Source organism: Tachysurus fulvidraco, chromosome 7 (genome assembly GCF_022655615.1).
Source record: "Tachysurus fulvidraco isolate hzauxx_2018 chromosome 7, HZAU_PFXX_2.0, whole genome shotgun sequence".
Lineage (NCBI taxonomy): Eukaryota > Metazoa > Chordata > Actinopteri > Siluriformes > Bagridae > Tachysurus > Tachysurus fulvidraco.
In genome coordinates, this window is record NC_062524.1 from 13228671 (window position 1) to 13247258 (window position 18588).

The 18588-nt window shown below is 39.1% G+C and overlaps 1 protein-coding gene across 6 annotated transcripts; it reads right to left on the bottom strand.

Moving 5' to 3' along the window:
• Positions 1-518: 518 nt before the first annotated feature.
• On the bottom strand, positions 519-18503 carry dazl (deleted in azoospermia-like). Of its 6 annotated transcripts, none has more exons than XM_027157435.2 (10): positions 18343-18503; positions 17667-17771; positions 17502-17593; positions 12137-12188; positions 11964-12042; positions 9590-9717; positions 9257-9337; positions 8258-8308; positions 4299-4371; positions 519-1803 (listed from the first exon to the last, which is right to left on the bottom strand). In XM_027157435.2, exons 1-9 carry the CDS (start codon positions 18343-18345, stop codon positions 4327-4329), a joined length of 636 nt encoding a protein of 211 aa, XP_027013236.1. In that variant the 5' UTR covers positions 18346-18503; the 3' UTR covers positions 519-1803; positions 4299-4326. The 6 variants fall into 6 exon arrangements, with proteins under 6 accessions (XP_027013236.1, XP_027013234.1, XP_027013233.1 ...); XM_027157433.2 differs by having other exon boundaries at positions 11964-12048; positions 18343-18501; XM_027157432.2 differs by lacking the exon at positions 18343-18503 and adding an exon at positions 18088-18324.
• Between the last annotated feature and the right edge of the window lie 85 nt (positions 18504-18588).

Consider the following 18588-nt stretch of genomic DNA (forward strand, 5'->3'; position numbering starts at 1 on the left):
TTTGTCCACTAAACGCATTTAGGTGTGAAGTATAACTGAATGTTCTTCAGTGAGGATGAAGAAAACATCTATCTGTTTATCCATCTAAAGAGAGACACTGGATCTCACTGATGGTGAACCACATAACATTTTAGCAGATGCTATCAGTGACAATATCATAAACCTCCAATTAATTTAAAACAAAATTAAAACAATTAAAAAGAGGAAAGGACCATTTGCAACCAGTTCACGGCACTACGAAGGCCAATCACTGCTCATACGCCGTCCCTGGTGACAATTTTTGTGTCACAAATGTCACAGAAATGTGTGTAAAACTGGTTATAAACAAAGCTAATTATAAGTTACTGGATGATATGACGTTTATAGAAGACAATAACCAGCTTTGAAGAAGGTTGAAATCTGTAGCACTGATTGGAATTAGGCAAAAAGGAATAAATGGAATGTCATAAGTGAGTTTCAGCATATAATCACGTGACAGTGTTTATTAGGTCTGTTGGGGGGGGCAGACACACACACACTTTATTTAACTTCAACTTTATTACTTTATAAACAAGACAAGACACCAAACCTTTATTAGTATACATACAAAACTGAAGAGTGATCACAACACTGCTGTCAAAAAAAATAACAGAGTTCTTACAGATCATGGGAAGTGTATAGAGGGAACAATTCCTCACAGGCCAAAGGCTCCAGAACAGTATCGCTAACAATATAGTGTTCAACACCTGCAGCTTACCAACTATTTAAATTGACACACAATCTGAAAATGACTAATCTCACCAAGACAATCACCCTAATATTAAAAATAAAAATCATCTCCCTTGTGTTATATAAAACACCATTAACGAAGTGGAGGAAAACACAGTGAACCTTTAACAAAAAACACCACAAATATCAAACATCAGCAAAGGTGTATAGAATTTGTCTTCGGCCATTACCTGGTGAATTAAAAGTGGCCAAAACCTTTGTGTCTAAAGCCTTTTTACAGAAATGACTTAAAAATGTATCCTGAATTAATCAATCATTCTTATTTAATGTGATTTATTTATTTCTCTTTCCTCTCCTATAAGCTGTTAATTAAGAGATGTCCCATTGTAATAACGTGTTAACCAAAGGGGCAAAGCCACAAAATAAATCCAAACAAAACAACAAAACCCCTGAGAAATATTCGAAATACCAACAAATTGTAGAATCCCAAGTTGTTCTGACTAAATAATAAATATATAAAAAGAAAAGCAGGACGGTGCTTACAGTGAGCGAGATGAGGTTGGGGAAGGTAGAGCTGTCAGCATGAATTTTTTTGAGCATGAAAAAAAAAGCGCTATCAGCATGAACGATCTGAACTTAAACAATTTATATTTGCCTCGAGAATGGTCGCGTTCCCCTTTAGATCAGAGGCGTCTGAGAAGCGACGGAAGTGCGAACATTAAAATAAACAACAGAAATTAAAGAGAAATGCCTGTGATTTTAAAAGTGTCTTTTTTTTTAAAGGTTTGGGTTCACAAAAGCAGAGAAAAGAACAATGCAAATAAACTGGGAGAAAAAAGTGTGTAATTGTATTCACTCTCTCTCTCTCTCTCTCACACACACACACACACACACACACACACACACACACACACACACACACACACACACTATGCAGCCTTCTATTTGACCACATGACCATGATTGGGCATCACATCGACATGTCACCCAGACTGGGACCTTAATATCCAAAAATCAGTCACACCAGAGGTAGAATGCTGAAGATGTTTCCCACAAGTCCATGTCATTTCCACGAAGACATCAGCACCTTGGTTTCTGGTCATAAAGAAGACAAGTTAGGATGATGGTTAATAAGGAAAAACCAGCAACTATGATTAAAAAGTCAAGTATCAAATTCTGTTCTTCATGTCAAAAGGAGATGGAACTGAACTCTGTATATTGCATTATAGTACATAGTCAAAAAAAACAATACACACACAGGGAATCTTTTACTGAGCATCTGCCATCTACTGGAGACTTTAAGTGTTGCACTTTTTTGTCTTTTATTTATTTATCTATTTATTTCTTTTCATGCAAAACAACCACCTCAATTGTTTGGAGTTTTCTTGCTAAAAGAATATTTGCTAAAAGGTATAATGTTTTTGTACTGACTCCATTATGAAGTCATAAAATAAACATTTAAAAATCTGTAAAAATGTTTAAATGAAGACTTATTTATTTATATTTTATTTCCCATAGCATGTTAATGAAGGCTTTTCCTCCCTTCAAATTACAAACTACAATCAATACAGAGTCTTTTCTAATATTTAAAGGAAAAAATAATTTTTTTATCAAACACATTGAAAATATTTCTCTTATTTCCATCAGTATTCAGAACCTAAATTAATCAAGACTAAGAAGGTTCAAAATCTGTGACAAACGGGACAATTTCACCTCTGTGTTTCCACCCAAACGTGCCCAAGTACTCCATGGCAGCAAATAAAAGTTGTTTATAAAAGTTAAAAGTTGCAAATAAAAAAGTTATTAACATTAATATACAATAAACACATTAAACTGAGAGCATTAATGTTTAATTATTATTTATCTCCAACATCTATCCCTAATGATCAGGCCTGAGGTGATGGTGGTGAGGAAAAACTCCCTGAGATGATATGAGGAAAAAACCTTGAGAGGAACCAGAGTCAGAAGTGAACCTCATCCTCATTTAGGTGACACTGGACAGTAAATAGTGTAAATGTAAATAATGTCCTTTCTACACCAGCTTGTAGCCATCACAGTCTGCCCCTCGCCACCGTTGATCAACAAATTCTTAGCCTCTTGAGGATGGAAAAGAAGCCTTTGGATTGACCAAGAACAATGCTCTTGTTAAGTCGAGGAGGATCAGGTCTGAGTTATCAGCATGAAGCTTCCAAGTGACAGCCAAAAAGTTCGCATTGAAGCCAAACTAGTTTGGGATCTTGGAGTATGTTCTATGGAAGTCATGTGAAATGATCTGGGACATTGAGGAAGTGAGGAGAATTGTAGGACAACATGACTTGCAGAATCGATTCTGTTGCTACTTTAGAAGTGTGTTGGTGCAACCCCGAGTGTGTTGTGTGGGAGCTGGGGTAGAAGTGTTTTCAAACTTGACAAAAGGTGGCAAAATCTACAGCAGTCAGGGAAGGCATTTACATTTACAACAACTGGCAGACGCCCTTATGCAGAAAGGCTCACATTTTCTCTCACTTTTATACAACTAAGCAATTGAGGGTTAAGGGCCTTGCTCAGGGGCCCAACAGTGGCAGCTTGGTGGACCTGAGATTTGAACTCTCAAACCCTTGAACGGACGTCCAACACCTTAACCATGAACTACGTCACCCACAGGATGACAGAGAAGTAGGAGACATATTACAAGATATTAGATGATTTATTTAAATACTGAGAATAGATCAGTCATTGTCATACATGTAGTTCTTTTGGGACACATTATGAAAACAGCTATGCTTAATTCTAGCAATAATGATTCTCCAATGCATCAAACTGTGAGCCAGTTAATGTGCAACTGCATGCTACTTGAGCCAGAGTCTCTAAAATAAACCTTTCTACACAAATTCAAACTCAGCAACATAAAGGTAGAAATGGTCAGAACATGAACTTCAGTGGTTAAATTTTATAAATAATTGTAAATTGTAGATACTTTCTTTTAAGAGAATATCATGAGACAGTTATATATGTGAAAGACACTCATCTTTATTGTAACACCTATATATTTATGCAGTTCTCAAAACAACCAATCATGGTGCAGATACAGGGCAGATACAGATTGGTGGACATAGGAATCAAACTCACAACCTTCTGATTGGCAACCCAACCACTAGGCTACCACTATCCTGTCTAAACTCTAGAAATGGCTGTGTGAGAAAGGCCCAAATCAGCCCATCTGACACCAACAGCCATGTCATGGTTAAAGTCATTGAGTTCACAGTTTTCACCCCTTCTTGTGCAGCTACAGGTCAAGAACCTCTCATCAAACATGATTTTATGCAGTGTGCTGCTGCCAAAATTGGATAAGCACATAAATGATTCAGTGTTCAGGAGTGGTTGGAGAATGTAAGTACTATTCTTGCTGCTTCCAGGCAACATATGATTTCAGTCGTATCTACAACAGGATGATGTGGATGGAGACTTGCATTCCAGCCAAGCAGAAGCTGTACCTGTTTCCACTCATTTAATAAATCATCTGATCAAGTGCTGTGAACAAGACTGAAACCTCTCACTTGCCGTATGAAATAATGAACACATTCAATAAAAGAAAAAAAGGGAGTTCTTACCATGAAGACAGTCCACCTCTAGAATGGACTACAGAAGTGTCAGCAATGTCTGGACTCCACAATCCACAAAGTTCTAAAATGTACAGGCATGAAAGTTAGTGTACTGTTATATAATTCGTCTGAACTTGTCAGTCTAAATTCAGGCTCATGGAATAGCCTTTGTCTAGAGAGAATTGCCTCTTTTTTAAAAAGTGTTCAGTTATCCACTGCACTATCAGACTTAAACGTGGATATAACGGACGCACTAAAGCTCCAAATATCAGTTGTTATGCTTATCGCCTCCACGTTGCCTTGAAGTAGGCTGTTTGTGTGTTTGTGGACATTTTTGATACAACTCTGGTAGAGCTACATCAGTGAAAGTATTTGCACCCTGGAATATGATATTGTAGATCGATATGTGCAGTAAGGCGTTTAAATCCAAGATACATTCATCATCTATTAGTTCTTGTACAAGTCCAGGGCACTGTAATATGTGGGGAAAAGATATTTTGCCAAACTTTCAGGCCTTGCTTCCAGCTTAGGGAGAGGAACTACAGCACCTAGTCCATCTGGCGGGTACACCAGCGGCAGCCTCATTATTCATACATGCTAAAAAAGTGAGGCTGGCGGTACCACAGTGGACTGTCTGCCTGCTGCTGCTAGTGTTAGAGGCAAGCCAAGCTCATTACCCAACAGCTTTAGACCATAAACATGCTGGGATGATGTTTAGCCACTGCCCTGAACAGCACCATCTGTGTTTTCACTTGCTGCTGTTCGTGGAGATTTGATTCCCATTTTCGGCCTCCCAAAACAAGCAGGAGTATAATCGCATGTCAGTGGGATCACCGTACACCGAAGGCAGATTAAAAGCAAGACACTGAGGCATTTAGAATGGAGATTTCACAAACACCCGTTGGTGGCAGTCGGTATTAAATTCCAGGGACAAAAGCATAAAGTGAAGACAGTAGTTCATTGCCTCAACCACCCTGTAATATTTGGAACAAATTGGCGAGGGTTTTGTGGAAGATGTTTGTTGATGGACCCTGCATCATCAAGGTGAGGAATGTGCAGTGTTGGCTGAGATGGCAGGGGACTTCTGGGGCTATGAATGTCACCTCCACTTCGGGGGACCTGGAGAGTTGTTAGGGCTCCCCACAGGACCTTGAGACATGCTGATGGTCAGTCAATTCAGTGTAATAATGTTCTAACACAACCTGTCCTTAATCATTTATAAAATGAAATCTGGTTATGTTGAGTGATGTAGAACTTCACCCTCATTAATCGGAACATTGTAGAGATGTCCAATGCCATAATATGCCCTTTTTCTAAATCTCAATGCAGCATGTTTGGAATACGTTGCTGGATGTCTAGGTGTTGCTTATGAAGCCTACATTGTCTTCAGAGTAACAAAAGTAGTTTTGAGAGCAAGGGTGGGCTTTTAAAGCAGGGCGGCATCTATTACACAGTAGAAGGTGTTGCTCTCATTTCTTGCAGCATAGCGGTATCTTAAAACAGGCTGACATTCATTGGTAACAGTCTAGAGCTGAGGTCAGGGAGCAGACATGCAAGCACGACTGACTGTTTAACAGAAATCTGGATTACACAAAATGAGTAGGTAGCCGGAAATTAAGTTCCCCTTCCCCACACACATCTATGGTGTCAAACTAAATAGGTAGTATTCCAGATTGTATGGAAGAACCACCTTCTTAGCGACAGAAAGGTCCTTAATGATGCTAAATCATGACATACAGCCCCATTCTGAGGTGGAACAGCCAATTCTTATTATTTTCTTTTTTTAACTATGAACTGAAGTAATTTGAGTTGAAAAGATGAATATGAGCTGAAGGATCAGAAGCTTTATCCTGATATTTACAGTGTGAAATAACTCAAAATGGCTTGTATAAACAGGCCTCCCATGTTTTTTATCTTGAGTCCCCCCCCCAGATATTCCAGAAATATAAAGGCCATACCACTCAGGATAGAGCTAGAGAAACCTTCAGCCCTGTCCTGTGGAGATTGGTGGAGTGGTCATTGTCTTTCTTTAAAGCTTTATTTAAACTGCTTCCGTTTCCCTTGGTTGACCTGTTTGATGTCTGTTCATCATCAGTACATCATTTTATTTTCAGTATATTCCAAATTAATATGGCCCACAACTTTCCCCTCTCTCAACTTCTTGTTTATTGTCTCATTCATCAAACCTAAAAGGTCTTCAGTGTATAACACAAAGAATAAAAGTGCTCGCCAAATACGTTTATCTGGATCTCCTCCCTGATAGAAAATGTTCACTATGATGAACTAAGAACAAGACCACTACAGAAGCACAAAGACCAACAATAGCTATCTGTCATAACTATGAATTATGTCAGTGATACTACACTAAAAATAACTGGTGAAGAATTCAAGCACGTAACCATTTGGAAAACATTAGAAGATCAAATATTTTATTTTTCTCCCATCCAAAATGCTAGACGAAGTTCATTACAGAATTATTCTACTACAATAAAATACTAACAGTCTAGTCTTAAGAGAATGGCTCCCTCTAGGCTCAGGTCTTGATTGACTGATCATCATCAGTTGTAAATAGTGACTGCTAATTGTGAATCCAACGTGTACATGCAGCTCTATGTAATCTGTATAAACGGAGGTTGTGATCGAGAAAGTACATAACATTATTTTATCATTAACACAGAAAAATTTAGCCTTAGCATGTAGCTACCTACCCTCAGGTGTGCTGATAATTGATCATATTGCGGTAAAGTAAAAGAGTATTAATCATTAATTTACTTAAGGTACATCATCAAAGGTGCTAACAGTAGCCCCGCCCACAGCCCCTGACGCAATATGACTTTCTTAAATCTAGACCAGCAACATTTTGGTGCTACTTAAGAACCACTTTTCCTGGTTCAGAGCCGGTGCTTTGGCTGTGGAAAAAGAAAGAACTGACCAGCAAACCAGCACTCAAACTGCCACGGTGGAAAAGGGGCACTTATGTATTTCTGAAAAGCCAGATGACAGACACTGACACCTAAAGTTGAGATGTGTGAACATCCAGAACATTAAACAATGGACACTGTTCTTCTTTCTGACGAGATTTACCTTCACTAGGGCCACCGAGAGCTAGAAGCAAGCTTTGCATTTATGTTGTAACTCTGGATGGTCTTTCAGTTACATAATGTGCAGCAGGAAGAAAAGACCTGGTGCGGTTACTGGCAGTATCGGTATTGCTCTGGTATTGTGGACAAGTATCATTAATCGTAGAAAATGCACGAGCAATACTCGAAACAACTGCACAATACATGTGACAGCTATGAGTGACATCTATTGTACATGTAGTTAGCTACAGAGAGCTACATGACTGAATGAATGCTCATTTTTAATGAGAGGTGGCTGTTGATGACTGCTGGTGACTAGATTTTGTTGAGTCCAGCAACACAATGACATTGAGAAAAGTTAACTGTACGCGTATACAGTAAGTAGCAACTCAGTGCATCGACTACCAGTGGAAGTGAAGACAGTAGAGTGCATGTGATCCCTGTCCGGATTATCCAAATGTTTACGGTTCTAGTTATGCCACCACTGATGCTATGGCAACCATACAGACCGATTTTATCACTGCGAGTGTGCATGTAGCTTTAAAATCAGCCAGCTCATGGAAAAAGTCTTGTGTTTCAGGTGCCGACCGAGTATTTAATTATTCATGTTTATTATTGTTCCATTTTAACGCACAGCTTTAGTTCCATTGTATGTCGCAAAAAGCCTGAACGGCTCGTAAACACGCCGTGTTGGATGTCATAATTATCTGGAGAAGGAAACTATTTTTGCCGTATTGATAATATTAATACACACTAACAGATTTGAAGGACTTGAATGTTCTTTTAAATATAAAGGATCTAATGTTTATATTGTACAACTGTCTGTTAACTGATGTTCCATGATTCTTTTATTGAATTTTGTTTAGTGGAAGAACAAATAAAACTGACCTGATTAATAAACCTGGTCCTCTGGTCTGCACACCACTGTGGCGGGGAATACTGGCACAAAAAAAAAGCAGAAAAGTCAATTACAATAAAATAATGCACACCTTCTGGCCAATCAGGCTTGAGTATTCAGCTACACTGTGGTATACTGTAATAAAGCATAATAAACTCGAGACTTCTGGTTTATCAGAGTGCATGTGGTACAAGCTCTAAATATCATCATGTGAACCAGCAGCGTGGACAAGAAAATGATTTATTTATGACAGAGGATTAACCCGCTGCGTTCAACACGTGCTTGTGTACGGTCACAATCGTCTGCATAAAAAACACCCGTAATAACCACCATAAGGCAAAAATAATAAATACATAAATAACTATGAGTCTAGATTGGGTTTAGATTGTACTACTGGTACACAAATGATGCATTTGGTACTTTTACCAAATAAAATAAAATGTACTGAGTAATCTTAATAAAGGTCCTTGTTGTATTTGACTTGAAGATGGTTGGGATGCAACCGAGAAATCTGTCTTTGATGGGCCAGAGATGTAAAAATGCTTGACTGCTACTGTAATGTACAACCTTTAAACTGGAGCAGATACCTGCATGACAACAAGCCCAACTGCTTATTTCTCAATATGGGATTACTGATGAAAGGCAATGTTGACTTTAATTTCCTCACATGTGCCTTAAGACATTTATGAAAGGTCTTTGTTGGGGAAGCTACGAAAACTCTGTCAATGTGAATCATCATCAAGCCATGCCCCATGTTAACGAATATGGATAGTTTACATATAAATGTGTCATTAACCTGCTCCAGTTTCTAGTTATTGCTAACACAATACACCATTCTAAACACTAATAGGTTCTAACACACATTAGAGTGAAATATGCTGCCTGCTTCTGCTTCCTTGTTAATAGACACGGACCTGTACATGATTAAAACCAGTAATTTCTTGAGAAATGTCAGATACTGAATGGTTGTGCTGATGGTGACTGTATACCGGGTAGCTGTAGGCTGTCTGTGTATAATTCATAGGCATTTGGGGAATCATGACTCCTGGAACATTTGGATAAGCATACGGCTGGAGACAAACACAAACAAAACAAACACACATGATCAGTATCCACTTGTGTAGTATTCCCTAGAATAGAAGATAGAACACTGATCTTATTTATATTATGTAGTCTGTTTATTCTCTAATTATTCTGCAGGACGAGGTTTATTTAACATGCTTATTAACATCATAGATCAGCTGTGTTTGTACACCATTGTACTGTGTTGGGTGCAGCATAAAGACTTACGGTTTAAAGCATTATGAAGAATACAAACGTACCTGTAGGTACTGTGGTCCTCCCCCGAGCACAGTGGGTGGAACCAGGCTGGTAGGGCAGCAGGTACAGTAGACACAGGGGGAGGGGCTTACCCATTGTGATGGACCAATCAGAGGTGATGGGATAGAACCTATATTATAGGAACATCATGTACTTATTACAAAAAGCTTCCCCAGCACTACAGAGTGCAAGCATTTCAGTCCCCTAAAACTCACATCTTCGGTTAACCTTGCACAAACGGACATGGATAGAATACACAAGTAGACTAATATACTAAGTACACTAATAGATTCCTGCATTTGAATGCTGATTAAAATAAAAATCCTAAAAGATAAACACACACATTAAGTGTTCACACAAAACGTTTCCTACTCCTAACCATGCGTAGATTTCTATACACAAGACAACTAACCAATATACCTAAATCCGTCGTCAACGTATCTGATGAGTTAGCCTGACCTTTTTATAAATACAATTTATTTTCAAGTTGAAATTGTTTTAGACAAGTTAAATGTTTTAGATCTGTTGTTTCATGTAGACACTCCGTCCAGGGTGTATCCTGCCTTGATGCCCGATGATGCCTGAGATAGGCACAGGCTTCCCGTGACCCGAGGTAGTTCGGATAAAGCGGTAGAAAATGAGTGAGTGAGAGTTTCATGTAGACCTGTGTGGGATGTGATTGTGTGACTATGACATTAAACCAACCGAGAGGCAAAGTGAATAACGGTGGCATCATAAAGTGAAAGTGACATGACATACAGCTAAGTACGGTGAACCATACTCAGAATTTGTTCTCTGCATTTAACCCATCCAAATTACACATACACACACACACACACACACACACACACACACACACACACACACACTGTGAACACACACCCGGAGCAGTGGGCAGCCATTTATGCTGTGGCGCCCGGGGAGCAATTAGGGGGGTTCGGTGCCTTGCTCAAGGGCACCTCAGTCGTGGTACTGCACATGTATCCCAATGGTGGGATACACTGGGAAACAAGTGAAGCGTCAGATCTGATCTCAAAACCATTTCAAACAGATGTTTAAGGCAACTGGGTCAGAGCATCTTCAAACAGGTCTTGTGCTGTGCTCCCGGTGTGCAGTGGGGACCTATTCATGGACACCCAAGGCTCGTGAAGGCAACCCGTCTGGCCCGATCTCAAACGAGATCATTGACGACTTCAGGAGGAATCACGACACACACCTACAGTGATCCATGGCACCATGGCAGCGTTGGTGATGTGTGCCATGTTTCTTGGGCTACACATGGATGGACTTCATGCCAACGTCAGTGTCCTCTTTCAGCAGCATAATTCACTCAGCCATAGTGACTAACGGACTGATTAATGGATCAGTTCACCTGATAAATTACAGTTGAAGTCAAAAGTATACAAACACTTAGGACAAATTTTTTTTAACAGCTCTACATATATAACTGTAATTTTGGCCATCTACTCCCCCCGAAATTATTTAGAGACAGATTGTTTTAATTTTAATAGACTGTAGCACAAATGCAATGGGTCAGAGGTTTACACCAAGTTAACTGTGCCTTTAAACAGCATGACCTTCAAACTACAAAATCTGTAGGAAGACGTTTCCAAGCATCTGAAGGTGCCACGTTCATCTGTACAAACACCATGAGACCACAGAACCGTCGTACCATGAAGAAGCAGCACTCTGTCTTGACCTTGAATGAGACCTGTATCAATATAAATCATGATCCGAACAATCTTCAGCAAATGTAAAGGCCACACATGCAAATGGGGCCACATTTATTACTGTTTGGAGAACTGACTTTTGGTAGGAGGAAATTAAAATAATGACTGTGTTTAGGTTTGGAAGAAAAATGGTGAGACCTGCAAGCCAATAACTTCCAGCACCTTATTGTTAGCAGCTTGTGGAAGCCAACCCAAAAAGCCTGAGCCAAGTTACACAATTTAAAGGCAATTTCACACGCTTACAAAAAAGTGATAAACCGGCTGAAGACAATGTTTTCTGGGATTAAATGTCGAGAACTGGAAAAAGAATAACTTGAACTGTCACGCATGTTTCACACGCTGAAACCTGTGATGTGACACATTAGTCCTCACCTTAGCATGTGATATTGGAGAGCTGGCTGGCAGGTAGGTGGGAAATGGTCTAAGCTGAAATTATTTATCTATTGATTTATTCTGCAGCAGAAAGAAAACGGTGCTTCTGTTCACAAACACTTTCAAACATTATCAGATCAAACCCCTTGAGCTAAGAGTATGTGTGCTTATTTATTAGTCATTATTTGGATCTGTAACAAAAGTAGCTGCATCAACCACTAACCTAATTTGTTTTTATCAGTTTTACCCTGAAGTCATGAAAACAAGGACAAACCTTGGAAACCTGACTCGTGAGAACTTCGCTCTTTCATGATTGCGGGACCCAGTTTGAGCTTCTTTCCTTTAAAAGTGACCTGTTGCTGGGAATAAGAGATGTGTAGTCACTCAAACGATGAGCAAACACACTCCTACAAGTGCAATTATAAGGGTTAACGAGAACCTCCTTACTTCAGAGATGGTGTGGATGTCAACGTCCTCGCTGAAGTAAACAAACCCGTAACTAGAGAAGAAGAAAAAAAACCATCAGCAATAGTGATGTTTTCCCATCTATCCTTCTCCCTCTACGGAAATTCTGAATATAACCACCATCTTATGTAACCATTAAGATACATAATCAAAAGATAAAAATGAGAATAACAAACAAATTAAGTGACAAACAGAACATTTTGGCATGTAATCGATTCCTAGTTTCCAGTCTGTATCACAACACACCAGCAGGGAGAATTTTACATCGACACCTTGATGGTTATATCTTGTTAAGACGTTCAAGTTCACCTTTACCACTAGCTCAGACACTTGGTGCAAGAAATATTCCTTCTTGGTCAATTAAAGCACGACACCAAGAATCGGTTACCTGCAAACATTCAAATCATTTATCCATGTCGTCAATCTGTACACTTGTACGCTTTATAATACTGACAATAAATAAATATACAAGCAGAAGCTAAATGAGATGTAGATGGAGGGATGTTAAATGAGCAGAATCCATCCCATCAGTCCAGAAACAAAAGAAAAGGCTATGTACTTGGGAATAAACCCAACAACCTTCCTAACTTTACTTTGTGTATGGATTACCAGAAACTCTTTAAAAAGTTTTTCAGGCATTACAACCAAACTGGATCTGTGTTTCAACAAATGCTATAAAGAAAATGTGTTTATTAAAGTATATTTGTTACAATTATTGGCACACAATAACAATACATACAAAGGAGGAAAAACACCACACACACGCACATATACATATACCTATCCATATATATATATATATATATATATATATATATATATATATATATATATATATATATATATATATATGTGTTAATCTTGAATTTTGTATTCTATTAATCTTTATTTTTCTTATAATAACCCTCTGTTCTACGTTTATGTTCTGTAAAGCTGCTTTGAGACAATGTCAATTGTAAAAAGTGCTATACAAATAAACTTGAATTGAATGTGTTTTATATAACATTTGAATTTCATAAGGAAGCACGATGCCATCAGAACTGGTCAGTAGACATGGCAGCATAATAAGTGATTGGAATACTGAACCTTTCTGTAGGTCCTAACGTGTGCTCCTGACTATTCAAACATTGTACCCAAGACTGGTGACAGTGTGGGTTGATGAACATGGAAGTGAATTTAAGTAGACACCTTCGTTATCCTGCAGCAGAGGGGGTTAAGTTTCTTGCTCAATGCTTGAACCCCCATCTTCTAATCAATAACCCAGAGCATTAACCACTTGTCACCACTTGACCCTTAAACATCTCCCATATTCTGCATGTCACCATAACTGAATATCAATGATCCACTCTGGGGTGTTTTAGATGAGCAAGTCAAGAAAAGGTTTCTGTAATAGGCATTGTATAGTGACCATAGCTACGTACTGTAGTGACCACCATGCCACTTATTTTGAGGGTCTTATGATTTGATGGTCTCGACACCAGACCAGCCAGAGACAAAATGGCTGCCATAGGACAGGTCTGAGATAAATGGGTGTGTCGCCTGCAGTTAATGTATAATCCTGGCAGTGATGTGACTGTGGTTGAGTGCCTGGTCCCATTCAGAGGAGGATGTGGATTCAAACGACATATACCAAGTAAACCTGGCAAGTATGGAATAAAAATCTGGGTAGTTTGCAACGTCCAGACTAGTTATGCCTGGAACTTGCAGGTGTACAGCGGCAAAGAAAAAAATAAAAAATAAATCAGGGCCAGCGTGTGGTTCTCGAGGTGACCGATCACTTGTGGCAACTTTTTCACGCATTACAGTAGGTCCTTGGATGGGAGCTGCTAAGGAGCAAGCTGGCCATTGTGGGAACAGTAAGAAAGAACAAACCACAGCTTCCCACTGCACTGCTGGTGACAAGAGACAGAATTCTCCTCCCATGAACACACTGCATGGGGACACTGCAGTTAGCACTACAGAGGACAAAAATCCCAGATCGTCCTCGACCATCACAAGAACAAGGGGGAGTCGACAACTTCAACAAGGTATTGCAGCTTTTCAGCTCATGTTTATTCACTCAGGTCAACGCATTGCATTCTTGTGTAAGGAAATATAAATTCATTTTGACTGATTTGTTGTTTACTTGTAGTGTTTACGGTTGTAAATGACAGTCCACTGGCACCTGACGGCGTTTTATAACATGGTTACTGTATCTGCGTACAACTCCTTTGTACTGTGGAGAGAGATGGACCCAAGCTGGAATCAGGGAAAGTGTCTCAAGAGGAGGCGGTTCCTTGAGGAACTTGGAAGAGGACTTATGACACCTCTCCCGAGATGACACCAGGTTGTTCCCCACATGCCAGCCTCTGCCAGCTTGGCCATGGACGTCCAACAGGGTGATTCAACCTCTGCAGCTGCCCACCTCCACCTCCTCGACCATCACAAAAGGAGGAGGTGCATATTCTGCACAAATGACACCAAAACCAGCACCAGGTGCCAAAACTGCGATACACATATTTGCAAAACTCATAGCATTGTGCCCTGACACTCATGCAAATAAAGACAGACACACACACATCCAGTTTCTGTTAATTGTATTTTTATAAAGATGTTCAAAATGGTTTTGAAATAAAATACGTGTTATGTTTTGCAAATCGTATTTGTTTGCTTTCTCTTATTTATGAATACAGTCGCATCGGTCAGCTTTGAACTGAGGATATGTTGACTAATGTGACATACACCAGTCAGCGGTTATCCAAAATAATAGTTAATAATTTCTGCTTATTTTACTCAAAAACATGGCATCGTTTTATGTCAATAAGATTTATTGTTCATAAAGTAAGTATAATAAAACGAGGTGTGAAAGAAGTTTTATTTACATGCAATTATGCCATGCTTTTGAGTGGGGTGTGTGTGTATGCGTGTGTGTATATATATATGGAGATAACGCCCCCTGCTGGACAAAAGGCATATCAGTGTAAAATGCTCACAGATGTATACCTGAGCACAGAAAGGTGTGATCATTTTACACTTGATGCTTTATAAACAGCTGAAACAGACCAGGCTTTTTTTTGTATTAAAAAATGAGGCATACTATAGAAATGGGTTTATTATACCAAATACTACAAAAATAAGTGCAAAATATGTTTATTGATTTGGAAACAAATTGACTAAACAGGTGAAAAAATAATGGTGATCGTATATGAATCTATATGCAATTTGACTTTTCTGATATTTACCTTGAAATATTTTAAACAGCATGAACCACGGCACCTTTAGTGGCAATTTTGGCCCTGATAGGCTTAAAGAAAATAACACTTAATATCTGGCTGTATATCTCTTACAATAAACGCATTAAACGGACAAGCCATTGATAGACAAACTGTGGCCGCGTTCATTTGTATTGATTTCCCAGGGTTCTAGCACAGCTGGTTTTGGTCCTTTGTATCCTGCTCACTTATAAAAGCAAGAGTAAACAGCACCTGCAATCTGGCAACCCCGCTGAGGTTCATTGTGACTCACGGTCAAGAACATCGTGTTACATGTAATCTGCCTCAGTGTAAACGTCTCCAAGCTATAGCAGTTTTTGTGGCTCATAGACTACAGTAACGTTTTCAGGACAAACGACAGAAATATTTAGACTTTTGCTCATTTGTTTCAATCAATGCATCTGTCAGCACTTTAACGAAAGAACTTAAGACGATCCTACAGACAGGTTGGCTACGTCTCAAACCTTAAATGGTGTAAAACACTGTCGTGGAGAAAAATCATTCAGGGAAAATATTTGATGTATAAACTAGGCGAACACACTCCTGTGTGGTAAATGATTAACTCTCTTACCTGCTGGGACTCCACAACTTTGCCCAGGATCAACAGACCCTAAATATTCTGCAGCACGAAACACAAATATTTAAATTTCACATCTTAATTTCGTCTTTGTGGAACATTATAATAGCTGATCGGTTGATGTTACCTTAGGTTTTTTGTTGATGAACTGCTGATGGTACACTGGTCCTGTCACCACAGTCTGATCCTCACTGCGTGTCAGCAACTCGGTGGTGCTTTAAATATTTTGCCGGATTTACACATGGTTTCTACCGATAAACTACACAACCAAAATATAGCTTGTATGTGCAGTGATTTATCCTGAATCTTGAGACGGTTTGGCTGTTTTATGGCCAGTGATGATTCTTTACCACGACTAAACATCTGAGTAATGTGTGTGTTGTGTGTGTTAATCTGAGTGTGAGATACTGCCCTCTGACCCATATATGTGTAGAAGCAGCAGTATACATGTCTCAGAGGAACAATGTCAGCCTCGCTGGTTAGTGGTAGTTGATGAAGGGGAGAAGGTTGATGGGTGGGAATTGGGGAGGTTTTTTTTTTCCTGCCTGCTTTAATACATTTGCTTCATATTCATAAGCACATGTCTCATTTTTAATGCAAACCAACAGCACAGCTGCGAATGAATGATAGTGTTGTTTACAATCTATTAAAAGCAAGAAAGACCATTTTTGAACAACAACACTGTGTGTGTGTGTGTGTGTGTGTGTGTGTGTGTGGCTACAAAGCATTCAAGTTTTACAGAGATGCAAGTGCACTCATTTACCTTTTGTTTAGGGAAATAAGGAATATGTTTGTGTTGGAATACAACATGGTTAGAAAACAACATTAGGGTCTTAACAAAAAATAATTAAAAAAAAGTATAAATTTGAATAAGATCTCAACATTCTCACTGTTGCATGTCTGATGATTTCTGTTCTCACTGTTGCATTTAGATGAATTATATTGTTATAAAACACTTTCAATTAAAAACAATAGTTAAAAACTGGATTTTGGCAAAAGATCATTAAATTTTAGGCAGACTGTAAATACAGACAAGATACAATGAGTCTAGAGACCAAGATAAATTCTTATTTTTAAAAAGCAGAGGTTTAAGAGGGTTTATAAAAACAGCCTTGAGAAGTATCTACAGAAACGTACACGGTTTCTTCAGACGGCACACCAGAAGTTTCTACAGAAACGTACACAGTTTCTCGACTTTTACTCTTTCCACACGGTAAGTTTAGACTTTTAGAAGGTTCTTCTCCTCTTTGGAGCTACCTACCTACCTACATGAACAGACATTTTTAGCTTTAAAGTTCAACAAACCCAGACCCTCCATCGCTGATGTTCACCCCTGAGCTGTCCTTCTCATATCCACGTCTGACGTTCGGTCAGATCTCAATGCCTTTTAGGAATCTTTTAAAAGCGTGGTATAGTTTTTGTTTTGTAGGTGCATTTCTCTCTCTCATACACCACAATTACACAGATTAAAAACAAACAAACATCAACAGACGGTTCTTTCTACACAAACACCACTGACCCTTTGCAGATGCCTCCACGGTACGTGATGATTTTAACCTCCTTCACTTCACCGAACCGACCAAAGAAGTCTCGAATCTCGTTTTCTTCAACCTGTGACCGAGAGAAACGACGTGTTTGACGTTTGTGGTCGGTTTCATTAGCACACATCAGTGTAGCGTCTCACCTTCATGTCTATTCCTCCTACAAACAGAGTGTTAGGTGTCATTTTGCCCTCAGGTAAGATGAAGCCGTTCGACATTGTGATCCCATGGCGGTGTTTGTGGAGATCCTGAGAGGGGAAAAACACTTAAAAATCACACACACAGGCCTTAAAGAGAACAGATATAACCTCAGTGTGAAAACGGACAACGTTTAAAAACAATAATATAACAAGAAATAAACAACAGATGACGATTTTGTGTTGTTAATTCGAGATGCTACAAGTTTAGCTAAAGCTAATTAGCTGCCTCACACGGATGCTGTGTATAACATGGAACTTGTGGACACAAACACACATCAACCGAATTTATTATTTACCTCATATCAAGATTTAAGGCTTTCAGATGTATTACTTTTAGCAGAAGAACAAAAATGAACGCACTTACAACGACTTTGCTAGCTAATGGAGTTAGCATAGCGTCTCAGTAAGGCTCGACTCGTCTCAAATAAGACAAATAACACGCCGAATTAACAAAAATAACACGCCGAATTAAAGGATAATGAAGTTTGTTGAGGTAAAAGTGCGTATAAAGTTGTTAGCTTAGCATAAAGACAGGTCTGTGACAGCGCGCTTTTTTTTTGTCAGAACCCACAGGAAGTGTTTCACACGACGACAAAATGTACATTCGGTTTTTACTCACCATGTCTAAAAATCGTTAAAATATACTGAATAAATTAATTAGCGTCCGCCCAAAATTTTCCCTCCCGTTTCTATGAAGCGTCGTGACAAAATGGAGGAGAATCAGCAGCAGCACGCGCGCACCTGTGGACTAATCAGTACTGAATCCTGAAAGTTCAGTACATTTCACTTTGGGGTTGTTGTATGTTACACTCATAACAGCGTGTTCGACCCATTTATCTTATGCATATCGTGCATGGATTCAATT